General features: G+C 42.3%; 1 protein-coding gene across 4 annotated transcripts in view; it reads left to right on the top strand.

Moving 5' to 3' along the window:
• Window positions 1–27,458, top strand: part of Rnf180 (ring finger protein 180) — a 180,829-nt gene that overhangs the window by 137,050 nt on the left and 16,321 nt on the right. For all 4 annotated transcript variants that reach the window (XM_063282550.1, XM_039103136.2, XM_039103134.2 and 1 more), the window contains exon 7: window positions 1,900–2,025. In XM_063282550.1, the coding sequence (XP_063138620.1) occupies window positions 1,900–2,025 (126 nt within the window). The remainder of the gene's footprint in view (window positions 1–1,899; window positions 2,026–27,458) is intronic.

Raw genomic sequence — 27,458 nt, 5'->3', positions numbered from 1 at the left:
AATCAGAGCCACATAATAAACTTGGGAGGTCAACTATGACCCCAAAGAGAAATTGCGCAATGTATTTAAAAGATGAGACCACAAATCGAGGAGGAGCAGGGTGGGGTGTAGCATTGTCTAATCATAATTTGACATAAGTGGTTGAGCAAGGGAGTTCTCACCAATCAGGTTAAGAGTAGGTTCCCGGGAAAACATGAACTTGGTTTGACCCTGCCAGGAGGTCAGAGTTGTCCTTGAGATGTCTGGACAACTGGTTCCTTACAGAAGAAGCCACCCAGCTATTAGGAAGTCCCCAGCTCTCCTAAGGCTAGGGACCTTAAACTTAGTTTTTCGATGTGGTTAAATGGAGTCTGAAAGGGAATGGTCTCTCTTACTCATCCTAACAGTCACGGTGGTGCCATTACTGACTGTACTGAAGGGAGATATTTCCCATCTCCTCCCCAAAAAAGATTCTGGCTGGCTTTTTCCACTTCTGTTCTGCCAGAGTTTAATTATATTTCCAAGTAAGTTTTCAAATAAGAGAGTGTGCAGTGGCATCTTTGTTTACTGCATCAACATTTTAGAACTTGGTAGAGGGGGCAGTAACAAAATTTCCTGAGTTATCCACACCCCTCTGCTTAGTTTCCGTTCTCTGTACCACATGATCTTCATTACCTTACCTCCCCAGTCTACTTATGAGGGCATTAGAATGTTGTGTCATCTTCCCCAATGGTCAACACAATATTATTTATCAGACGCTTCATTTATTGGAAAATTATACAAATTAAAATCATTAGCCCTGGAGGGTAATGGTGCAAGTCATTGACGACTTCTGTTACCCCTTCATGAGTGTGAATGGCGGAGAGGTGGTAAGATGGCGATGACTCCTCGTTGCCAGGAGACCGTCATCTTGAATGAAGGGCTGCTCACCAGCAGGAGACCGAGTGGACTGTAGGAAAACACATGAGCATTTCTGCAGAACACAGCACAAGGATCCTCACCCCAAAAGCAGTCAAGCATTGAAGCACATAAAGGACAGAGAATGCAGGAGCCATAATAAGCCCAGCTTGCATAAGTATACAAACTAAGTTTCCCTTTTTCTAACTCACGTGCTTGAATTATTGGCCCACAGCTATGGATTCAGGAATAGAGCTGGAGTTGCCGCTTTAATACATAGCCTCAATTGCTATTTTTTTTAAATACACTGTCCCTTTTGCCATTAAATGTAAACTTGTGAATGGGTTTTTCTTTTGCCTTTCTTGAGCATCAACCCAAGGCAGTAATAGGTAAAATAGAAACAATTATATGCAACTAGAATAGGCTAAGGCCCAGGAAGACGTAGGGAAGAAAGCAAAGGGGTCCCCAGTGCTCCATGGGCTCATTTGGGGATGAAGTAAAGGCGGGCGGTTGATGGAGACACTGTCTCTTTCTTGTATGGGCTGCCCTCTCCAATACAGGCCTCTCCAAGGAGAGCTCATGGGAAAGCTCAGACTCTGGCTAGGCCTGCCTGCCCTGTGTGGCTCTGTGGCTCTCAGACTGTCTGCTGTTTGAAGGGAGGGCTGTGCATAGCCTCTGGCCGGCCTGTGAGTTCTCTTCTGCTGTCTGTTATTTCTGTTCTTTAGTGTGCAGCCGACCCTTTGACAAGAGCCAGTCTGTGTGCACCATGATCTCATTGTTCATGGCTCCCAACACAGATGCTTCTCCCTAAACATGCCTTCTGTATGTCAGCCTAGTTCCAAAGCTGTACCAAATAGGAATTTGGGTGACATATTTTGGATTTTTAAAGCTAAATACGTTTTTACATTTACAGACTTAAATAGATCTGAGTTTATTATCAAAATCGTTATGACAGTCGATCACACTCTTGCGATTTTATTCAAATTAATGATCAAAATGCCCTTTTCTTTCCTTTTACTCTAGAGCTGAACAATGCCACAAAGACATTCTTTACTAAAGAATATTTGAAAATAAAACAGAGCTTCCAGAAATCCAGCTCTGCGAAATGGCCCTTGCCGAGCTGCAGAAAAGGATTCCATCTCTTTGGAGGTAAGGAAAGCAACCCAAAGACCAAAGCCGTCTGACAGCTCTGTCCACGCAAGGGCTCACAGCTGCTTCCTAATCAGACGTGCTGCTTGAGCCCAATGTCTGCACTGGTCCCTTTCAGGAATTTGGGTGGTAATGTCTATGCTAGAAGCTACAAGTACATACAAAGAAAAGGAGTCGCCTATGTGAAAAATAATTTTCATATAAAAATTGAAATGTACCTAATCATATGGACACAGTAAAGATCCAATAAGTTAATATGAAAGCTCAGTATAAATTATAGCTAATGACACTATGTAAACAGCTATCAAAACGCAAGGCAATCTCTGACCTCTACTTCAGTTTTGAGAGTGTGTTCCTGCAGAGCCATACAATGAAATATAATTTAGTCTTTTGTAAAAGTGTTATCTGACAGAACACGAACTACCAGGCAGTTTTGGTGTTTACTGTTTGTGTATGTTGTGTGAACTTATGTGAGGTGTGTGTATGTGTGTGTGTGTGTGTGTGTGTGTGTGTGTGTACACACCTGTGTATGAGATGAACTCATCCCTGCCTATATGTAGGTAGAGGTCACAGATCAATGCCAAGTGTCTTCCTTTCTCTCTCTCTCTATCCTCTTTGGAGTTCAGCGAGCCTTGGGCTTGCTGTTTTGGGTGGGCTGGCTTGGCAGTGCACCCCTGGGAGCTACCTTCTCCCTCCCTACAGCACTGGAACCTTCTACTGTCCCTAGCTTTTTTACCCAAGTTCTGGCTATCAAAACTCAGTTCCTCATACTTTCACAGCAAGCATTTTACCCACTGAGTCATCTCCCCAGGCCTCTTCATGTCACTTATGATGTCAAGAGGCCTGGTAGGAAAGACCAAACATGGGAACCGTGTCCCTTCTCGACCAGGGAGAGCCACATAAACTCAAGCACATCTATCCAGCAGTAACAGACCAGAGCAGGTGCATGCAGAGTGTGTATGGTTGAGGCAGAAAAACAAATTATATGCAAAATCTATTGCATTCGAAGTAAGGGTTTTAAGCACCACCTGTAACCCTGCACTGGGCTGCTTCTTAAGGATTAAGAAGTATAAAATGAAAGCAAGAAGTGTTCACATCTAGTTGCTTCTATGGGTGGACAGTACAGCTCAGCCACAGAGTTTGATGTACACTGACTGAGGGTCACCTTTCTGACCTGGCTTAGCAGACAGCCCTATAAGGCCTCTCTGTAGACCACAACTTGTTTTTTCATGTTGGCTGACTCAGTTCCAAATCACCCCCAGTCTCCCTCTGCACTTTCTGCATCTTACTTTCTCTCAGCTCCTTAGACACTGGATGAATAAGCAGTTGATTTCCACCAAACTTAATTCTTAATACATTTTTGTGGAGAAAGTTCAAAGTAGCTTTATTACATCATCCCGACTTAAGAAATACATCACTGCCATCAGTTCAGCCAAGCTGTACTTGAGCTGAGCCGCCAATAGCCAGCCAAGTACAGCAACAAGCCAAGAGGAAAGAACCAAACTATTTCTTCAGTAGCATAAACAAGAGTCCAAAACATAGCCCATTTGTCTTTCCTCTATAGAGCAGTGTTGTGTCCAAGACCAGGTGGGACAGAGACAATATGGGGGTTGGCTTGGTGTTGAGCCCCAGACAAGAGGCTCCAGCAGTTTTATGGATCCTGGGGTCAAAGAGAGAAAGGAGTTGGGAGGGAAAAGATCAGGTACTGAGACATGGTATGAGGTAGAGTGGAGTATTCTCAAACTAAGAAAGGGATGGAGAGAGGGAGGGAGGGAGGGAGGGAGGGAGGGAGGGAGGGAGGGAGGGAGGGAGGGAGGGAGGGAGGGAAAGAAAGGATAGGAGAGGAAGGAGAGAGGAGTGATGGGGAGGCAAAGGGAAAGGGAGGGGAGGGGAGGGGAGGGGAGGGGAGGGGAGGGGAGGGAGGGAGGGAGGGAGGGAGGGAGGGAGGATGGATTCAGCATACATGCATGCAAGCATGAGCAGCTGGGTCCTGGGACCAGCCTGCCACTCCCTACAGAAACCACAATGCACCACTGTCACCAAGCCTGCCCCAGAAAGGGCAGCTTTCTGCAGTGAATCCAATGGTGAATTCTCTGTTAGTTCATCATGAACTGAGCTTCTAAGCCACAGAGCATCACCAAAGGCCCTTCCTTATTCTCTTTCCTTGATCTGCAATCCTGGGACAGGGAGAGGGTGACAGAGGCAGGGCTTCACCTGTGGGTCTTAGGAATCAAACCCAGGTCAACATGCATGGTTATGGCTTTGATGCTGAGTCATCCTCTCAATGACCCATGTTTGTCATTATACACACACATACACACACACACCACACACCATACACACACCACACACACCACACACCACACACATACACACACACCTCGCACACACACCATACACACACCACATACACCACACACACATACACACACACCCATACCACACACACACACCACATGTACACACACGCACACACATACCACACACACAAAAATACCAGTGTTAGTTATGCTTGCTTTTATACTTCTGCACTGATAACAAATAATGTATGTTCTAAACTTGCTTTGTCACTCATTTGGTTTCTGAAATCAATCCATTTCAGTAAGGAGCTTTGTTCCTGAACTGTGGCCAGTTCTATGGCTATACCAGATGTACCATCCTCCAGTGAAGGGATGGTAGAACGCCCAGAGATTTGTCCTTCTGCTATAAATGCCTGCACTGTCCTGGGTCATTAGAGCTCCTCTGGATCATGTGCTCAGAGGAGCTTGAGGGTCACATGACAGCACGTCTACCCTCAATCAATCACCTACATCAGTGTCTCTATGTATGTGGCCACCCTGGCTTGTCACTCTGTCTGTTGGCTGTACTTACAATTTTCAGTCTTCTAGATTTTGTAAGTTTGATACCTATAAACTGAATTCTCACTGGAAGTTCTGCAGTTTTGCTTTTTTTTATTATTTTATTTGAGTGTTTTGCCTGCGTGTGTTTTTGTCTTTGCACAACATGCGTACCTGGTACCTTCAGAAGCCGGAAGAGAGAGTTGGATTCCTTGGAAGTGAAACTACAGGCAGTTTTGTGCCACCACTTAGTTTATGGGAATGAAAGTCAGGTCCTCTGTAAGACCAGCTAGCATTGCATGCGCACATGTGTGTGCTGGTGCCTTGCTGGCACTGTTAGCCCAGGGCCTCATGCATGTGAGGCAAATGTTCTACCACTGAGCTACATCCTCAGGCCTCACCTCAGTTTAAATTCGCATCATTATGATTATTGGTAGAGGCTATATACAGATATGTATGTACATATACATATATATACATACACACACACACACACACACACACACACACACACACACACACACACACAGCTTTATCCTTGAGTTTCTTCTTTGAGGTTCCTATTTCCTACCTGTTTGATTGGTTTTGCAGTTTTATCTGCTACTTTTTCCACTGATTATTTTAATGGCTACAATCATAATCTAGCTTTGTGTTTTTCAATTTTTGGAATCTTTCAGCGCATCATAGCTCTTCATTTTCATCCTTTCTAGAGTGTAGTGTTTTTAAAATTACTCTCTTTTTCCAGGATCATTAAGACTTCTGTCCTTTAAATGCTTTAGTTTTAAAGAACTATGAAATTTATAGTACTTTTTAATAAGATTTTTTTTACAGATAGGAGTCCAGTTTTATATGGGTTTCTTCCTGCCCCCACCTATTAAAAATAATTCACCACTTCTCCACTGATATGGACTCTCATGCAAATTTCCATGTATCTAGGTTGATTTCTGGAACTTGACTGGGGTCTGTTTGTCTGTCTGTCTCTATGCCAATGCTATACTGTCTCAAAACTAGAGTTATTCTGTCCTCTAACTTGTTTCCCTTCAAGAGCATATTGGCTGTTTTTTACCTTTTGCTCATTTAGATGAACTTTAGGATCATCTTGTAAAGCCCCATGAAAAACTCTGACAAATTAGAGGAATAAGGGACTACCATTAAATATCTAAACTGTGCTTGGGCTCTGGTGAAGGTACTAAGTTCAGTCCCCAATACTGTGGATGGATGGATGGATGGATGGATGGATGGATGGATAGATAGATAGATAGATAGATAGATAGATAGATAGATAGATGATAGATAGATAGATAGGTGATAGATAGATGATAGATAGATAGATGATAGATAGATAGACAGACAGACAGACAGACAGAAGACACACAGAAGCATACATATATACATACTAATATAGACATAAATAATTTGGGGAGAATTGAAAGGCAACAGCAATAACTTCCTACCCATTAATGCTATGGCCTGTCTCTCCCTGTGGTCTTCTCTTCTGTAATCAGTTAGATGACTTTCTTCCTGAGTGTCCACTTATTCGGCTCCTCTATACTTGCTTTATCGTGGTCTCTTCCCTGTTTTTGAGCCTTGCATGCAGAAACTTGCCAAACTCACCCCAAGCAATGCTCCTCGTCACCCCCTAGGCCACACACTCTGCTTTTCTTTTAACTTCCTCCCTGCCTCCTGTCCCCTTCTTGTCACTCAGCAAGCCCATTGTACTGGGTTTATTTAATATTTATTCTTATAGTCTTATATAAGGGATAGTACTTTCTTTACGTATACTTTTTTTTTACATCAAGGGTGCTGTATCGCCTGTTTGCCTGGATGTTCTTGGCCACCCTAGTGTGGTTTCCTCGTGTGACTCCTCGTGAGGCCTCTGTTAAAGTGTGCATCTGCCAAGTTCTATCAGTGTGTTCACTCACTGGAATCTAACACTCGCAGCCTGCTGCCACTAACAATAACACTTCATGGAATATTTTAGTGTAAACCCTGCGAGTATTTACTGATGTGTAGACTCAGGAGCAGCAGTCTGGATCACAGAGTTCAAATCTGCCTGTGCAAACAGTGCCGTCAGTCCTCCTGAAAGGCCAGGACGATAGCTCTCGTTGGCACTTGGGAAAGTCAGTCAGGGACTGTGAGTAACGACAGCTGTTGGCAGATGAGGCCTCTGCCGTTGCTTTTGCTTGCATTTTGTGATGACTAGGAGTTTGAGACCTGGTAAAGTTTGCCTCCATCGTTTGGAGGACTCCTAAGACCATTTTGTTTATCTTTCTAATCATGCTGCTACCTCCCTTGATTCTCCTAGGTTTCTTATGCTTTTTGTTCTACTCATTATCCACTTTAATATCCTCACTGAGTAGACGCTACAAATTCATTATCCACTTTGTCATTACATAAAAATGTTGTACCTGTTACCCTTCATTGTAAGAATGCTTCGCTTTGATGTAATTAAATCCATAGTGTTTTATCATCTATGCTGCGGATTTTAATTTTTACATTCCATCTCGTTCCAAGGTCACAGAGATTCTCCCGCGGTTATTTTTCTCTCTGTCGACGACGTTTTTGGTCTTAACTTTCATGTTTAGGCTTTCTGCTAGAGATACCGCTCAGACTCTGCTTGCAAAGGATTCACACTTTCTTTTGAAGTGATAACCTGCTTTCTGCTTATATTTATTTTACAGTATCACTGGGTTTTAAGATTATTTTATGAACAGTTGTTTCATAAGAATATAGTTGAATATGAGATAATTCCTTCCTACCTAACAACTTGACTAAATTTTCTAATAAGCCATTGGGCGCTCTCAGTTACACAGCTCTGTGGTTGCCTTCAATAGGGATGGAGCATCTTGGAATCTAAGGCACTTTTTTCTGTTTTCTTGTCCTACTTGATGATCTGGCACTCCTGTCTGATTTTTAAACAACACGAACCAAAAAAGAGAAAAGCTTCCCGATTTTTAAAGGCCAATATTCACCACAGAGCATGTATTGTGTCTGGAGCGTCCACCCCTCGTGAGGAACACTGTCATCTTTCCTCTCCCCGATTTGCTAATAATGTCAATGGCGTTTTAATTCCGAGACTGTCTTTCACACCTCATGAAACATACACAGCTCTCCCCTACGTCTCCCAGCACACAGTGCTCCACTGGTGGACTGCAGCCCATTTCCTTGAGGGGGATTTCTGCTCTGTGCCGGGAATGCATTTAGGCGATCATTTTGCTTACCGCCATATTTGGTTAACATTTCAGAATTTTATATTTGTATTTCTAAGTTTGTATCCCTTTATTAGGGAATTTGTTCATTTCTCCTATTCAAGTTTATTGCAGTAAAATTGTTTATGTATTTTATGTATCCGGTAGCTATGTATCTATATAGCTAATGCTGTCCTTGTGTTCACATTAATTACAAATGCTTTTTTTTTTTGGTTCATTTAGATTATCACTTCTTACTGAGTTACCCTGTCTTTACTTTGTCTCTTACTGCCTTCTGCTTTACCTTTTCCCTACTCCTGTTGGACTTATTCTTTTCTTTTGTACTCTACTAAGACGATTCAGAAGGTGTTAACTTTTAACCTTTTTGCTGTATCACTTAAGGGCATAATTTTCCCCTAGTGTAATTTTTACCCTTCATTCCTAATTACTTTCACCTGAAATCACATGCAATTGAAATTCTGTACAAAACGGGTTCCTATTAGACAAGTTGGATATGCTCTTAGAGTTACATCACATGGCTGCATCCCCTGTGCCACCGTGCTATGTTACACGGCTCCCTAAGAAGTTACAGTCCAGCCTCATTTCTGAATTTGGTTTAGAAAGAAAGAGAGGTGGGTTAGGAAGAGGGAGCTTGTGAAAAAGAATAAACATTCCCAACTCTAGATCTAAATATTAACGCTTCGGAGGGAAAATATAACATTGTTGCAAATTTCCTAGCCACAGCAACTCATAGCAACCGTTTTGAACTCACACAGCCATAGAGTCAGCTCAGGTTTCCCATCATTGACACGTTCCTTTGTGGCTTATGAAGTGATATATACTGAGCAAGCAGACATCTTTTTGATTGCTTTGTGTATTTGTATATATAACTGGTAGCATTTCCTCAAAAGAAATGTAAATAGTCCAGTAATGTGTAAAACAAAAGTTCGCTTTATCAAGTTCAGCTGCACTGACCAACTGACGGTCCTAGATTTTCCCGTGAAGTCCCTTCCATCTCTAGGTAATAGTGTCCCACCTTAACAGTATCCAACAGACAAGGTTTTCAGTCTTATTAAGCTAGTCCCAGGAAACCACCCTTCCACGAGTGTGAGGGAGAGATATTCAAAATGATGCATGTACCTCTGTGTAACATATACACACGTTTGGGCGAGCAAAAGCTATCTGAGAATTTCTATTAAATCTCACCCTAAAAAATACAAAGAAGCTCCACATTGAATTTTTACTAACTATACTTAAGAGAAAGAATTTAAAAACAGCAAGTCAAAATGTAGGATCCCATGACCTGATTTTGTTGGTCACAATAAAATGGGCACGTACAATGCAGATGTCAGAGCTGTATGCCAGATGTATCCATTTCTCAGGAAAGCCCAGGGAACTATGCTGTTTGGTGATTAGTTGTTCTGAAGGTGTTAGATTGCATCTACAAGAACAAACTTGTCCAGGGCAAAGCAAAGAATACCCACATGGGAAAGATTGCTTGTCTGCGATAAAAACAACAGCGCACGTGCTCAGTCGAAAAGCATGGGATTCAACATCGGCTAGAAATCACCTTCTCAGAAAGTTAGAGGGAAAACGGAGAGTTTCAGTATTGCTTTGTCTTTTAACTGAAAGGGGCAGTTGCCTCCACAGCTCCTCTAAACAGCTTTATTCATGGGAACACTATGGAGAAATCTTCTGTGAATTCCGAAGGTCCTTTCCTTTCCCTTCTAGTCTGGTGGAGTCCTGTCCAGTTCTCACCAGTGTCGCTTACATTGGCATTTTTCTTTAGGAGCCAATCGCATAGCAAGGCCAGCAGCATCATATACTGCATTAGAAGCGAGTGGACAGATGGATTCCCACTCTTATGGGTTACAGAGGATGGGTAAAGTAGCTTGACAGTCGCTGCATATACAGCCTCCCCTCTCACACTTGGAGATCAACATCCAGACTCTGCCTGTCACACACGGGACAGGGAGGTCAACACCTTTCAGAGGAAGCTGATCTGTTTTAACAATTCTAAAGTGAGAGTCTGCATTGAATTGAAATCTGCTGCCTCACAACTCCCTCTGTTTGGCTCACCTTCTCCCTGTGATGTTCTCCTGTATGTGGACTGTTCTTCCATATGTAGACCCACACAATAGCCCAGTGGTCTTCAGTCCAACAGAAAACACCCACGCCCCTTCCGCTAGTCCCAAGAATTTTAAGAGCCAGTGTCAGAGATGCTGGAGAGGCAAAACTGGTACCAACTGGATACTGATCAACTAAGTGTCCTTGCGAGGCCTGGGAGTGGTAACTGAGTGGTGATGCATCCGTCATAAGAGATGTGAAGAGCTAGCTCACCTTTGTCTGTGCCTCTCCCGTTCACCAGAGTTCTCCTGGTAATCCTGGTTTCAGGCCGCTGAACGCAGGATCTGTGTATAATGGTAACTAGGCAATGAGCAAAAAGTACTGTTTGTTTCTATCTTAAGCTTATGGGATATATATTTTAATATATTCGTGAATTTTATCTAACTATCTCTTCATAACTACTTCTTCGAAAATTTCCAACAAGATTTTAGTCTCTTGATTGTCTCCTTTTTCCCTCCTTCCCTTCCCACTTTATCCACACTCGCCCCACACACTCACAAGTAATACACAGCGCATGTGCTCACAAAATCCACCCTTGTTCCGTTTTACATTGATAGAATTTGTTTGGTTACCTGTGAAGTTGCATATTGGTAGGAAATGCTGCCTGAACTTTAAAACAGCATATAATACATGTTTGCATACCTGTGTGCACACTTCAAAAATATACCCATTAACCACGAGACCTCTGAAATTAGCACAGAAAAACAAATTCTGGTGGGAAAAGTTGGCATTGACCCTGACTCACAGTTCGTAGTCCTGACACTACGACCTGCACCAGTGCTTTCCCCGAGCTCCAAGAAGAGAACGCACCACAGAAATGGTCAGATGTATAAATCCTGATGAGTAGGTTAATGAACCTCTGATGAAGGAAAGCAAGGGAAAACATGAATTCAACATATTCAAGCTCAATAACTGTTGAAGGAGACCTGCACTGGGAATCCAGGGAGGAAACATGCACGTTCTTGGAAGCGGGGCTTCAGTGAGTTGGTTGTGTTAATTGAGGTGATGGGAAGACCTGACCTTTTCCGGGAGAGTGTGCTGTATTTTGTGTTGCAGTCATGGCGTGCATGTGTGTGGTGTTAGGTACTCAGCTCTGGCATGTGGAGATAAGCAAGCATCAGGAAAGTTCTCTGAGTTTACAGATAGGTCTCTGCACTTGCTACCAATTGATCTGGGTGCTGTCTTAAGCTTTGACCAATCATTTTATGAAAATGTATGAGCCTTCTTATGTGCCGTTGACCTGTGACATGTTTTAGACATGGTATGGAAAGGAAATGGGAGGGGGTGTGCCCTCTCCTACTCTAGCACTGGAAGAGCAGCCATCTCATGTGTTTCACTGAAACAAGGACCAAGGAAGGCACTGTTAGAGGGATGTGGGCCCAGCTTATGAACAAGAAACCAAGGACAGCTACAGCCCCAGGGAAGAGCATGGCAGAAGCTAAACTTCTTGCTGCTGATAATAAACAGTAGAAACTTCTGTTTCTAAATAGGATATGATTAGGGTGCAGGATGTCAAGCCATCATTCTCAGTGCCAGTGCTGGGAAAATGATAAATGCCAAAAATACACATTCATAAACAATACACCAGAGCACTGTGGAGTTCATTAAGAGTGGAAATTCTGTTACATCGAGAGACACCCCCTCATTGAGAGACACCCCTATACTAAGAGACACCCCTATACTAAGAGACACCCCCATTGAGAGACATCACCCATTGAGAGATACCCCTACATTGAGAGACACCCCCAAATAGAGAGATACCCCCATTGAGAGATATCCCCACATCGAGAGACACTCCCATATCAAAAGACATCCCCATCGAGAGACATTGTCCATTGAGAGACACCCCCACATCGAGAGACACCCACACTAGAAATGCTAATGTCGTTGGTTATATACATCACTTTGTATATTTTCTGAGTCTGGGAAGTAACTGAACATCACTCTTGCCAGAGGGCAAGAACTCTGTAGCAGTAAGAAATCTTTGGAGTTTTTGATAACTGTATGGGCTTTCTCCCCTGACTGGAAACCAAACACAAAGCCAATTTCCTCATAGGCGTCTGCTGAGAGCCAGGCCAGCTCTAGAAGCCTGCTCAAAGGCAAAGTGACTGTCCTCCAGTTTGACAGTTTAAGAATCAGATCATCCCTAAACTACAACAAAAACACAGCATGAATCCTCCTAAAGTTCCTTTGTGTTGTTGTTGGTTTTTTTTACATTTTATTTTTATTTTTTATTAACTTGAGTATTTCTTATATACATTTCGAGTGTTATTCCCTTTCCCGGTATCCGGGCAAACATCCCCCTCCCCCCTCCCCTTCCTTATAGGTGTTCCCCTCCCAACCCTCCCCCCATTGCCGCCCTCCCCCCACCAGTCTAGTTCACTGGGGGTTCAGTCTTAGCAGGACCCAGGGCTTCCCCTTCCACTGGTGCTCTTACTAGGATATTCATTGCTACCTATGGGGTCAGAGTCCAGGGTCAGTCCATGTATAGTCTTTAGGTAGTGGCTTAGTCCCTGGAAGCTCTGGTTGCTTGGCATTGTTGTTCATAAGGGGTCTCGAGCCCCTTCAAGCTCTTCCAGTTCTTTCTCTGATTCCTTCAATAGGGGACCTATTCTCAGTTCAGTGGTTTGCTGCTGGCATTCACCTCTGTATTTGCTGTATTCTGGCTGTGTCTCTCAGGAGAGATCTACATCCGGCTCCTGTCGGCCTGCACTTCTTTGCTTCATCCATCTTGTCTAATTGGGTGGCTGTATATGTATGGGCCACATGTGGGGCAGGCTCTGAATGGGTGTTCCTTCAGTCTCTGTTTTAATCTTTGCCTCTCCCTTCCCTGCCAAGGGTATTCTTGTTTCCCTTTTAAAGAAGGAGTGAAGCATTCACATTTTGATCATCCATCTTGAGTTTCATTTGTTCTAGGCATCTAGGGTAATTCAAGCATTTGGGCTAATAGCCACTTATCAATGAGTGCATACCATGTATGTCTTTCTGTGATTGGGTTAGCTCACTCAGGATGATGTTTTCCAGTTCCAACCATTTGCCTACGAATAACTGGTACAGGGTAGAAAGACTTAGCCTCTGGAAAGCATGGCCTTCAGATTAAAGGGCTAACGGGCCCTGAGCTGTCACTCATATCCCTGAGACCCGGGCTCGGGTCGAGGTCAAGATGTGAAAACAGAACATGCAAAACAATGAAATAGAACCTAACTGAAGATTCCCGATGGTTCCATGCTTAGAAATAAAACCACATTAAAGCAATGAAACCACGTATGAAACCACAGTAAACCCAGTGAAGGCCATGCCCCTGAGGTACTTGAAGTCAAATGCCAACTGAGTCTAAGGAAACATCCAACTTTGCTTGTTAATTTCTAGACCAGTGATGAGCCCTCACACCACATCTACCTGACAAAAGAAAGGCACAATTGTCTCTGGAGGAAAAAAATGCTAATCTGGATCTCCATGTGTCTCTATTATACTAAGAAAGACACGAAAGGAGATGGGAGGAAACCACTAACAAGAGAAAGAGCAAAATCGGAAATGATCCCTGGAGTCCATAGTTGTTGGGATTAGCCAACCAGCACTTTAAGATAACCACTGGGAAATTAACCCTTCCTTATACCATCTCCTGGTAGCTTGCCAAAGTAATAAACACAAAGGGAAACAGAAAATATATCTCTCCAGACTGTGTTCTCTAGACCTCTTAGAAAACACAGAGCTGTCCCTCTGTCTGTGTGCTTCCACATCTATTAGTACGGTGATGTTGGAGGCATCAGGAGATGGGCACAGGTAAAGAGGAATGCCTCACAAGTTTTACCTAGAAGTCAGCATGTCATTGACATTGTTGTGGCTAAGAGCGAGAGTTTTTGTGATCACAAATGTGTGTTTTGAGAAACTGAGAACTTGATATAAACTGAGGTAGCTTCCTAAGGCACATAATAGAAAAATCATACACACACACACACACACACACACACACATAAACACATACACAATACACATATACATATGGGATTCAACTAAAGCACTGGCCTCTCTTACCCATAGAACCACATTTTACAGGAGAATAGTAGAATGAACCTGAGCTACTCGAACTTGTTCCTATGAAGTTATAGCATAGAAAGTATAAATAAATAAACAAATGACTTCTGTTCTAATTCATTAAGATGAAGAAAACTATGGAAACAGGCTAGGTAAAAGAGAGGAAACAGAGTCATGGTTGGAGACGCTCCATGGTGAAGAACACTAACCGATGCTCTTGGAGAGGACCCTGGTTTGGTCCCCAGCACCTACACAGCAGCTCACAAACCTTTTATAACCCAAGTTCCAGAGGAGTTGATGCTTTCTGGCCTCCGCAAGAACTACATGCACATAGTACACGCGCATGTACCACCATGCACATAGTACACACACGTGAGTACGTACACACATGCACCAAACCATACACAGTCAAACACTCATGCACATGAAATAAAAATAATCCTTTTAAAATTATACAACGAAGTCTATAAAAATTATAAAATTATAAAACAGGCATTCCACAACCGTGATGCAAGTTTGTATTTAGGACATATGGATGCTGGTTAATTTTGACGCATGATGCTTCATTTACTCTTAAATTTTCGTATGTATAAAGTTTGTGAAGAATGTATAAAGAGGTTGAGCAGCATGCTATATGGATGGCACACAGTGTGTTGTTGATGTCGCTGAAGAGATGAGACAGGAAACAGCATCCGACAAACTCAGCATCAAAATTTTCCTAAATTTGATAAAAGATATCAACCTATGTGGCTAAAACTCAGCAAGCCATAATGAAAGCCATACCCAGAGAAGGCACGGTCAAGCTGCTAAAAACAGAAAGGCAAGAGGTCTCAAGAACATTGAGGGGAAAGCAGGGAAGGTGGCTGACCACTAGACAGAAACCAGTGCCGGCAGACACAGAACATTTTAATGCGCTATTCCAAAAGAGACCAACAACACAACAAAAGTACCTGCTGACTGTCCAAGATGAAATGAACACCATTTCCGGCATCCAGCAGACCTGCACTCACCTGCAGGGGGCGTTTACAGCAATGGGAACCACTTAAGCTGGAAGCCGGGACTTCAGCAGGAGGGAGGAAGCAGGAGGTCGGTTAAGTATGTGCAAATGTTCCCTCCTTAAATTCAGCTGCAGCAATATCCACTAAGCTGAAACACTGGGAACCAAAGCTATATAGATGTAGGCCTCTGGGCTGGTGCTCTCCACAAAGCTCTCTGGCCCGGCCGGCTAGGTGCTCAGGTTCGGTGATTGGAAGAGAACTTGGGCAGGTAGGGAGAACAGCTTCCACCACCAGTCTTGTTCCTTACTGCTGCTTCTGCTGCTTCTGCTGCTGCTGCTGCTGCTTGGGTTGCTCAGGCCAGGCTGAGCCAGCAAGAAACCGACTAGCTGGCGAGGGGTTCAGGAGAGCTTCTAGCAGCAATTTCATTTCGGGAGAGCAGATCTCTTCCCCAAGCAACAGTGTTACAGCTCTTAGAACAGAAGCTCTCAGACGATGGAATAATTCCTGCACACCATTAACTCTGAATAGAACAGTTGAATAGTTTTTTTGAATGGGTCAGTGTCTGACAACACGTACTTCCTGTTGGTTTGGCTAGAGAGCTTGGGAAGACCTCATCTACATATTTGGTCCTGACCTATGATTGATCTGTCTTGAGCCTACATAGTCCTTACCTGTGGAGGAGGGGTTTGGGGCATTGTCCTCTGTGACTGATCTGTCTTGGGTCTATGTAACCTGTAGTCAAGTACTTACCTGTGGAGGAGGGGCTTGAGGCATTGCCCTACATGACTGGTCTGTCTCAAACCTCTCTACAGGGGACTTTGGGGAGTGCAGCTATGTGAGGCCCTGATATTCTGGGAGACTGGGAATGCACCTGCCATCCCTTTTAGGGTGTCCTGGGGATTCCACCTATCTTGACCAGGAATCAGGGTACCTTTCACTTCTTTAAGGTGTCATCTGTAGTAAAAATGTGAGTGGAATTGAAGCATCAAAAGAAAACACTAAACAGGCCGGAGGGGTAGTGGTATCAAGGGATGAGGGTGAGGATTGGGAGGACAAAGGATCATTGAACCAAGTAATTGTCCCATGGATTGTATGGTTTGAGGATATTAACATTGGTTTTAAACAACATTAGATTAATCTATCTAGACGTTTTCCTTGCGATCATGTAACTTTCCCCAAGTTCAGTAGCCATTTGGCTTTGGCAAGATTGTTCATCTGTAGCTGGCAGGTCCCAAGTCTGTGGGTCTCGGCTGTCACCTGTGGGTCTCAGCGTGTGTCTTGGGAGTCTTCAGTCAGATGAGGTGTCTGGAGGAAGGCAGCTTTGTTGTCCCAGGCAGGTCTGAGGAGATGGTGTTCAGTCTCGGCTGCATCTGTGGGAGCAGCACTGTAGGTAAACCTATAGGGTGATCACAACAGAGAAGCAGATCCCCAGCAGGGGCTATGTCTGCATAGGATGGGTAGCGTGGTTTAAGCCTGTGATGGTCTGCTTGGGAGCACATCATGGTCTGTTATGATCCTGGAAATGCAAGGGTGTTTGCGGAGCGTAGTCCTGGAAGGCATCCTTTAACTCTGCTTTGGATGACTGAGGAAGAAAATACCATGTTAGTTATGTATCGGGGATAGGCAGTAACAGTTTGTCTGTGAAAGAAAACTGATTGTTAATTAAGGATTAAATAATGGTTGTCAGTATAGCTGGTTTGACCTGTGGGAGTAGATTAGATGACCTTTAAACCTTAGAGGAAATTTGGAAAACTTTTGGACATAAATCACGAATGCTAGGGAGAAAAATAAACATTTAAATAAAGAGACATGAAAATTTTAGTTTGAGAAGCACAAACATTGTCTTAGGTATCCCTGTTAGAGAGAACAAGCATGTAAGCAAAACCTGAAAACCTTCGGGTTTCAGATGTGTTTTTCCATTGTCTTTGGCCGGCCTAGATGTAGTGGGGGAGGAGCCTGCTCTGTAACTCTGCGGCTGCTGTGGCTGTGTGCTCTAAGCAGGCTGATACAGTGACAGCCAAGGCAGTCGGTCAGTGAAGGTGAAGTTAAAATGCTATAATGGTCTCATAAAACTACCAATTCACCACACACTGTGGCGAACCGAATTTGTACATTTACTGCCTAGCATCACTACTACACACAGAAAAGTGAAGGTGGGCAAGTAGAGTTTTATATTTTATGAGAAATTTAGATGTCCATTCCCAAACTGGTAACTCCAGTAAGTCAAGCAAGTCCCGGGTAAAAGGCATCCTGTACCATGTCTGAGCAGTATCCTCGGCAGTATTGCTACAAGGGGCGTCTGAGGAACTTTCCCAGCCAGTAGAGCTAAGGAGACACAATGACAATACAATGTGTCATCTTAGCTGAAAGCGTGTAACTCTATGCCCACAGACACTAGAGTGTAGACTAGTACATAACATGCAGTGCAGGCCTGTTAGTTGTGTCTTGTGGCCAAGTAAGAGATATTACTAAAAGGAAAACCAAGTGTGGACTAGGTGGGATCTCTGCACTATCTTGTAAATGTTTGTAAATTCAAAGCTGTCCAAAGTTTAATGCTCCTTAAAAATACAGCTAATATGGAGAAACTGGCACCACAACGTGATTAACCCATCAGAAAATGATGTGAAAAGGTGATAGCATACCAGAACATCAAATATGAACATCAGATTAAAAGAGCCAACTGGTGCTATTTATAAGACTGTTTCAACAGAAAGGTACAAAAATATTGACTGTAAGAAAACAAAAGGAAATGTGTGCACGTGTGCACAGACATACACACACACAACACACATATACAATGTAAGGTTTTCCCCCCAGGGAGATGAAGAGATAATCTGAAAGGCTGGAGCTTAGAAATCAGTGGAATAAAACTATGGCTTGGGCCTCTGTTCAACGTCTTCATTGCCTTCTGCTCCCCTCCTTTTTCTTACAGTGTAGTAGATGCCCTTGTGTGCCCTCTGGGAGTCTAAATAAGTCTTTCTAACGCCAGCCCTCGGTTCTCATCTTTTTCTGCCTGTCATGGATTTCAGCAATAGAACCCTCACATCCACTTTCTCCATGAAGCTGGATCGATTAAGAGGACTGGGAGCCTGGTATGTGGGCCTAGATGCACTCTTACTCTGGGCATAGACTACAGAGGAAGCAAGACACCTCTCGCTTCTTATTTACCACAAACCTTGCATCTGCAGGCCTGCTACTAATTGTCTTTGCTTTAAAGCAATGTTTATGACTGAGAAAATTTTCTATAGGAAATATACTATAGCCTACGAAATACAGTATATAGGAGCCTAGGAACCTCAAGGTGAACCTTTATAAAAGATTATCTAAACTTACCCACCTCGTTTTCAAACCGAAAAGCAGTGAGAGCTGTGCCATCAGACGTGCCACACAGCCTGTCTCCAGGGGCACTATTGGTCTCTGTGAGAGTGCTGTCCGGAATGCTACAGAGCAGTGCAGAACTCCCCATATATGGTTACTGTCCACTCTGTCTTTTCCCGATAGTACTTACTGTTAGCTCCTTGGTCCTGAGGACAGCTTCCCCATTACAGAACGTAACTGCCTTTGACAGGGGTATTCCTTGGCCCCCGTGTGATGTTTATATCACAAAACATCATGATAACCTGAACATTTCTACAGGGAGAAAGATGAGCAAGAAAGAGCTACTCCCTTAAGAAAATGAAATTTAAATGTGTTTATTATAGATAGACAGAAGAGATATGGTCTGTTATTTCTTAAGCTATTTATCAGTGGAAAATCAACTCAAGATTTAATTAATGACTCGAAAATTGGAATTGCTTTTTAAAGCCTGGGTCATTTCCAACCTGGAACACTCCTGAGACCTCTCTTGGCACATGCAAAAAATAAGAAAAGAGTATATTATAAACATTGCTGTCCTCAGTCAAAAGTGAACGTTTGGGCAAGTATTTGATAGACCACTCATGTTATTGCCAAAAGCCCACTTCTGTTCCTGAGCCACTATGTTTTTACACATTTGCATGTATATTTGTGTGTGTGTGTGTGTGTGTGTGTGTGTGTTATAAATTTGCTTTAGAACTAATAAAATCGTAAGAGAATTTTCACTAATATTTTCTGGCCTGGTATGGTTATATTTGTGTAGTTAAAATATTTTTCAAATGGAATAAAACAATCAGCTTATCAGAAATCAGTTCGTTATCATTTATGCCTTAGGAAAGGTAAAGTGTTGGTTTCTTGTCAATCAATAAAGTGGACATTTAGCTTAATGACACAGATAAAACCTGAAAGCTCCCGTGGTAGAAAACCATCAGCATGCATGTTCTTAAGCCAGAGCCTCAGGAATTGGGCTTCCCAAAACAAAACGGCCACAAAATAAGTCAACTGATATGGCACAGAACTTTTCATTTCATCTTGGATAATTTCAGGATTCTCAACTGCCTTTATTTGAGAAGTAAAATTTTTCTTTGTATGTTTGTGTTTATTATACAGGCACACACATGTCCACATGTGTACGCACACATGTATGGAAGCCAATCTCAAGGTTCCTTTTCTAGCAGCTGTCCTTCTTGTCCTTTTGAGACAGTATCTCTTACTAGGGCCTAAGCCTGGGGCTCGCCCACTGGGCTAGACCAGCTGGCCATCAAGCCTCCAGGCACTCACTGGTCTTTGCCTCCCTGGTGTGGATAACAGAGCCATAACTAGCTCTCTACACAGGGATCAGACACAGGCGCTCATGCTGTGTGCTCATGCCGCAGCTTAGCATAGACCTGTCTCCCAAGCATAGATTTTCAGTTCTTTGTCACATGAAGGAACTGAAGAGTTAAGGTAGTGTTCTTTTCTCTGTTGGAAAAATAAAACAAACCTCTGATTATGTTTCTATTCTTCCATTACTTAGACTTTAAATGAATCCTAGTCCTGAGGCAAATCTCAGACCAATTAAGTCAAAAATCTCTGGAGATGAATCCCATCTTAGATTTCTTTGCTGATGTAAAAATAGTACTATCTAAAGCGACCCTGGGAGGAAAGGTTTACTTTGCATACAGTCCATCCATGCGGGGAAAGCCAGAGTAAAGAATCACACCAGGCAGGAGCTTGGAGACAGGAAGTAGTCTGAGGCCATGGAGGGCTGCTGCTTATTGGCCCACTTGCCGGAACAGCTTGTTTAGCCTGCTTTCTTATGCCGTCTAGGACCCTGCCTGGGGTAGCACCAACCCACAGTGAGTGGATCCACTTCACATAAAACATTAATCAAGAAAATCTCCCACAGAGTTGCTCCTCAGCCATCTCAGGGAGGTATTTTCTTAGTTGTGGTTTCCTCCTTTCTCTCGTGTCAAGCTGAGAGAACAAAACAGCCAGCATAGTCCCTAACTCAGTGTAATTTAAAGCTCCCTGAGTGGTTTCTGTGCTCACACAGTGTGGCACAATTGTTATACACTACTCTAAAAGCAGGACTTGGGACTATGGGACAGAGTAGAATTGGAAAGTCCGAATGGAAAAGGACCTTGAAAGATCCTTGTCTGACTTTAAAATGGTAACCTGTGAATTATCATGAAGAATGAAATTCATAAGAGGGAATATGATGTTACAAAGAAGTGGCTGATCCTACATGAAAATGTTCTTCACTAGATACTCGTATAGAAGCCTCCAACAGTGGTACCCTCTAGTCGATGGGAGTTTCCCATTTGTTTTTGGTTAGAAAATAGGAATTTAATTAAAAGTACAATTTTGAGAAATTTGCAGTCTTACAAGTTACAGTTTAGTATATATAATGAAAACACAATGCCGGAAAAAAATATTATGGTATTTGAGAACTGCTTCTTACTATCAGCAGTGCTGTATCTAAGTCATTAATTGTACTTTTTCTTTCTTGCATAAAGCACCATGTTTAGTATATTTTTAAATTTTGAAATCTTTTTGCAGTTTTGTTAAACATAGTCTTTGACAGTTTCATACACGTATATAATGCATGGATGTCATACATGTATATAATGCATGTGGGTGATACATGTATGCAATACATTCTGGTCCCATCTACTCCCCATCCCTCCCATAAGCTCTCACCATTTGCAACCCTTCTGTCTCCCTGGAAATCTCTCTCCCACTTTGTTTGTGCATGACCCTCTGACTTAAACCAGGGACATCCACATGAGCATGGGATGGAGCCTTCCACAGCGGCATAGGAGACTCACCAGGGGCCTCTATCACAAAGCAATGAGCCTTCCTCCAGCATCCATCCATACCCAACAGGTCCCCACGATTTCCCAGCCCACCATCTTGGCAGATTGTTGGGAGCCCTTGCATCAAGTATGCCCAGCAGCCAGCTGCTCTGAGTTCATGGTTGCATTCGCCATCTCCCGTCTGGGAGACAGCAGCAGATGACGAGCCAGGGGAGAGGGAGGAAGTCCGTGACGTGCTGTCTGCACTACAAAGCATCACACTCTTAAAACCCACAGGACAGAACAAAGTACGTTAGTAAATAGTCATTAGGGTATTCACAAAAGAGAAAAGCGTGCCCAAAAGGAAAGTGACAGGTGTGTCAAGGACAGGGAGCTCTCCCTTCTCCCCCCTCTGGGAAGGTGAGACATGCTCACACCTGAAGACAGTTGCTTCATTCAGAGCGCTGTGCAGTTAACGGAGCTGCCGCCAAGACTTGCCACAGGACGCTTACAGGTGCTTCCTCTGATTCTGCCGTGCAACTGGAGTTGACTTACGCCTGAAACAGAGAACTAAAGGAGAGGAACTTCTCTCACAAATCCCAACAATACTATGCAGTAAGCTTATTAACCTCACAGGGTAATGTGAGACATTTTAAAGTTCATGGTGTAGTTTCTCAGTGAAACTCGCAAACAGCTAAACACCTTAAAACCTGAATCCTTTGCCTTGCCATATATCTTACAGTTCTCATCACTCGGAAATAAAATGATAAGTGCAGAATACCTTCACAGGTGTGCTGGAAAGGAAACGGTTTTTTATTAACAAAGGATGTATTATACATCATGCTTTAGGTTTTCTAAGGTTGTACTGTAACAATGATTCCATTAAAAAGTAATAAATATCACTATTTGGTGAAGAAATGACTATTTTAGTAATAACAAAAAACGACAGTATGGTTACTGATTTAAATATGTGCTCTGCATTTCTCTGGGGCCGAATTATTTTCGAGGTAGACTAAGGAGAACCCGAGGTTACAGGTAAATTATAGTCTAATGCTATAATTTGAAAATATTTACTTCATGTACCATTTCATCCTCAATCCCATATTCTAACCAAAGAGAACATCAATTAGTCCGTTAAGACAGATTTTTTTGTTAATTTTTCTGATCTAAATAAGACTGTATTTCTCAAAACATTCCAAAAAGATTTGAAGTAACTTGAAATTTTCAATCCACTCTGAAATAGCTGTTATCCTTTTTTAGTTATTTTAGTCCATATTCTTTATGTGATAAGTCCCAAGTGTTCATACACATCAAAATAGAGTAGCTAAGAAAATTCACTTTAAAAGAAAATCACACACACACACACACACACACACACACACACACACACACACAGGCTGATAGTTCTATGTGAGGCTCTCGAGCTTCTGTTGATAATATGGCTGTCAAGATAGCACTGATGTTGAGAATTCTACATGCCTGTGGAAAGAGAACATTGGGAAGCAATAGTGCTTTGACTCAAATTCTGGAAAAAAAAAATTCTCTCAAACAGGCAAAACATGTTGCATTGTAAATTGAGTTGTCATTGAATTATCAGAGTCTGACTTTTCTGAATGTTTCCTGTTAGTTTAGAATTCAGAATGCTTAGCCAGTATCAGGAAATCACTGCCTACAGCAAGACAGGAGAAATATATTCCTTTTTACTTGTAACCAGCTTTGTAGATCATAAAGCTAAGTGTTACATGGTAACACTGGGGCGAGTTTATCCACCATCCTGATATTTTATATTTATAGATGTGTAATTACAGAAATTATTTTGATTTGAAATGGATCTCCTGCTTCGATGATACCCTATAGAAGCCATGCTCTCCCAGATGGATTTGTCAGTAATAAGCATTAGTTATAATTTAGTACCCTACCCCACCCCACCCCCGTCAGGGCCATTTTCTGCTCACTCACTCATCTGGTGGAAACAAAGACTGTCAGACAGCCGGCCACTCCGGCGTTTCCTAGGGTCTGCTTATTCACTGCTGCTCACCAGTGCTGCTGAGGTCCCAGTACTGCTGAACACTGGCACACCCAACCAAACAGAAATGCCCACCCCACCCCCGATATACCCAGATGTCTGTGCCAACACCTACGGGTGCAGCTGAGGCCACAGACAGGTTGGAACATAAAGTGTTGCTCATTCTTTAAATGTCACAAGGAACGTTAAATAAGACATATATGTCAGTATATGTCATACAGATGCAGACACAAAACTGGGGCTAAAAACAAATTTGGTTTGAAAAACAATGATATTTCCAAAAAGCAGCATTTTGGATATCTTCTGCATGAGATGTCGTAGTACTGATGTCTCTTCTGCAGTTCTATCCCAACTGAAACTACCGTTCAAAGGAATCCATAGTAAGGCAGCCAGACTCAAGCTCGAGACCTCTCTTGACGTTTAATGTGTAAAGTGGAGCCTTCCAGATAGGTGAATAATTTACTGAAGGTTATCATGACCCAGAACTTTCTGTTCCAACACGCATGGGTATCTCCTGATAAACCAATTCATAGCATGGTACAATTTGCAGCTAAGCTTCCTGTCACAATTTCACCAATAAACTTAAAAGCTGAACATACAATTAAGTGTTTATAATGGAAAAATTTGGTAAAATCCACTTTATTCTCTATTCAATATTAATCAGAGAAAGAAGTAAGAAATCCATTTCTGTTTCTCAGAGAAGAAAGGCATTATATTCTACTGTGTGGGAAAAGGTCCTCAAATCTGACTATGAAATAGTTACATTAAAACCTGAGTTGAGACAGTAACTAGCAACTGAGTGTGGGCCTAACGTGTGAAGGCCCTAAGTTCAATTCCCAATACTTCAAAAGTATACAAAGGAAATGAATAAATAATAGGCCCATATACGCAGTATACTTAATAATGTTAAATAAAACAAATAGAAAATCATTGGATATATTTATCTAAATTTTATAAAGCAGTCACCCTAGTTACCGCTAATCTCACTCTATCAGCGGTTCGCAACCTTCCTGATTCTGTGACCCTTTAACTCTGTTACTCATGTTGTGGTGACCCCAACCATAAAGCTACCTCATTGCTACTTCTTAACTATAATTTTTCTACTGTTCTGAATCATAATATAAATATCTGTGTTTTCAACCCCTGTGAAAGGATTGTTCAACCCCCAAGGAGTCACAACCCACAAGTTGTGAACCATTGCACTAAATGACCTTACAATTTCTACTTCATTTCTTTTCTAGTGGAAAAAAAATGTGCTTCTGGCATTCATCACATTTATCCTTGAAACAGAAATAAAAATAAGTTGTAGTTAGCATATCTTGACAAATTTATACAGATCAGAAAAACCTAGATTGTATAGAAATATAAACATAGCATCATGCTAGGTTACATAGTGAAACGAGAATTATATTACTCCCAAACTAAGGAGAATACTAAAATTCATAGACCCACATTTATTTCTGGAGTAATATAAAAGTTAAACATTTGGCCCTGCCACAAATTAATTCTTGATGGTTTTTAAAAGATTGAAATCATCTAAGTATCAGCTTTAAGCACAATAGAAAGCAGCTACGAAAAAGAAACAATTAATTACAGAACAGAAAAGAAAACTCTCTCCACAGAATGTCACTGATCGTTAAAAACCTGCAAAAGCGAGTAAACAAATTTAGCGAGGTCAGTAGTGACTGAGTGTGGTAGCCCAAGCCTTTAATCCCAGCACCCAGGAAACAGAAAGAGGCAGGAGGATTACAGGTTGGGGTTAGTGGGAGGAGAGAACATACCCCCCCAAAAGTTGTCTTTTGACTTCTATGAATGTAGGAGGATTACAGGTTGGGGTTAGTGGGAGGAGAGAACATACCCCCACAAAAGTTGTCTTTTGACTTCTATGAATGTGTTCTATCTCATGTGCACACAAGTACACACAAAATAAATAAATACATAGGAAGAAACTAAGTACAGAAATACAGTGTTAGCGATTTCAAAACTTACTGCAGAAGTAAATGAAACCATATGGTATGGTATGGTATGATATGGTACGGTATGGTGTATGGTATGGTATGGTATGGTCATAAGTAAAGATAAATACATCGATGGAGGAGAGAATCCTGAAACATAGCAAATATCTATAAACAGTTGTTTTTGACTGGGTGTTACATCCTTTCAATGAGGAATAGCATTTTCAGCAAATTATGTGAAAGAACACAACTGATCACCAATATAGGACTACATTAAAGAAACTAAGCTATGATGGTGTTTGAGCTACCACCAATAAGTATAAATAATCATTATATGTCCATTAGAAATATATTATTAACCATTTACTTCAAATGGAGCAATGGCCTGAGAATAAGGCCTAAACACCATACAGTTCTACAAATAAAGCATAAGGCTGAGTCTCTACAATCATTAAATTCTTTAGATATATGCCAAAAGAACAAGCAACAAAAAATAAGTAAATTGTAATTCATCACAATTAGAGTTCTGTATAAAGCGCATTCATCAAGAAAATGATAAAGGGGATATAAAATATTTGCATACCCCACAAGCAGTTAATATCCATAATATATAAAGAAACATACAGACCTCAATAGCAAGAAGGTAAAGAGATCGGCTTTAAAATAGGTCAGGGATTGGAATCGACACTTCTCCTAAAGAGCCGTGCAAATGGCTGCATTGTATATTTAAAGTTTCTCAACATCATGTTATTATGGAATAAATTCTGGAATGTGAAGCTCCAAGATGATTTGGGCAGGGTAGGATGGCAACATCAATTATAACAGAATAACAAATCCTGGCAAGGGGGAATTGAAATTCTTGTACCTAGCTAGCAAAATATAAAATGGTGCAGCCCACCGTGAAAACAATTTGGGAGATCCTCAAAAAGCTGAGTATAGAATCACCATATGACTGTAGAGGTCTACTCCTGCATACGCTCAACCACAAGAATTCAGGAGCTGAAGCCAGGCAGCTCATGACAGCGTCCCTCACTCCATTATCCTCCAGAGCCAAATGGCGGTAAGGAACCAAGCATCCCTCTGCAGTTTAATGGATAAACAAAATGAAGTGTGTATACACATAGGAAGCAAGTCCGTGGCAGTACACACTGCAGCCTGAACGAAACAGACTGTAGATTAGAGACGAGCAGAGACTAGGAAAAGGGGGAAGGAAGCCACCGCTGTTGGCTGTGATTCTCTTTGAGGGTCATAGAGGAGGGTGGAATACTAGTCGTAATGGTGTGCACAGCCTTGGGCATCTAATTAATGCCATTGACTGAATTGTTCTGTCAAAGATAGTTAATAGCGTTTGTGTGTGTGTGTGTGTGTGTGTGTGTGTGTGTGTGTGTGTGTGTGTGTCTGCCTGCCTGCCTGCCTGCCTGTCTGTCTGTCTGCCTGCCTGCCTGTGTCTATCTGTGTGTATGTCTGTGTGTCTGTGTCTGTGTCTGTGTGTCTGTGTGTGTGTCTGTCTGTGTGTGTATGTGTGTGTCTGTGTCTGTCTGTGTGTCTGTCTGTCTGTGTGTGTCTGTGTGTATGTGTCTGTGTATGTGTGTGTGTGTCTGCGTGTGTGTGTTTGTCTGTGTGTATATGTGTGTGTCTGTGTGTGTATGTGTGTGTCTGTTTGTGTGTCTGTCTGTCTGTGTGTGTCTGTGTATATGTGTCTGTGTATGTGTGTGTCTGCGTGTGTGTGCTTGTGTGTGTATGTGTGTTTGTCTGTGTGTGTCTGTGTGTGTGTCTGTGTGTGTATGTGTGTGTCTGTGTCTGTGTGTCTGTCTGTCTGTGTGTGTCTGTGTATATGTGTCTGTGTATGTGTGTGTGTGTGTGTCTGCGTGTGTGTGTTTGTCTGTGTGTGTATGTGTGTTTGTCTGTGTGTGTATGTGTGTGTCTGTGTGTGTGTCTGTGTGTGTATGTGTGTGTCTGTGTCTGTTTGTGTGTCTGTCTGTCTGTGTGTGTCTGTGTATATGTGTCTGTATATGTGTGTGTGTCTGCGTGTGTGTGTTTGTCTGTGTGTGTATGTGTGTGTGTCTGTGTGTGTATATGTGTGTCTGTGCATGTGTATGTGTGTGTGTCTGTGTATGTGTGTTTGTGTGTGTGGCT

The sequence above is a fragment of the Rattus norvegicus genome, chromosome 2 (assembly GCF_036323735.1).
Source record: "Rattus norvegicus strain BN/NHsdMcwi chromosome 2, GRCr8, whole genome shotgun sequence".
Lineage (NCBI taxonomy): Eukaryota > Metazoa > Chordata > Mammalia > Rodentia > Muridae > Rattus > Rattus norvegicus.
This window is presented reverse-complemented; position numbering and strand designations above follow the sequence as displayed.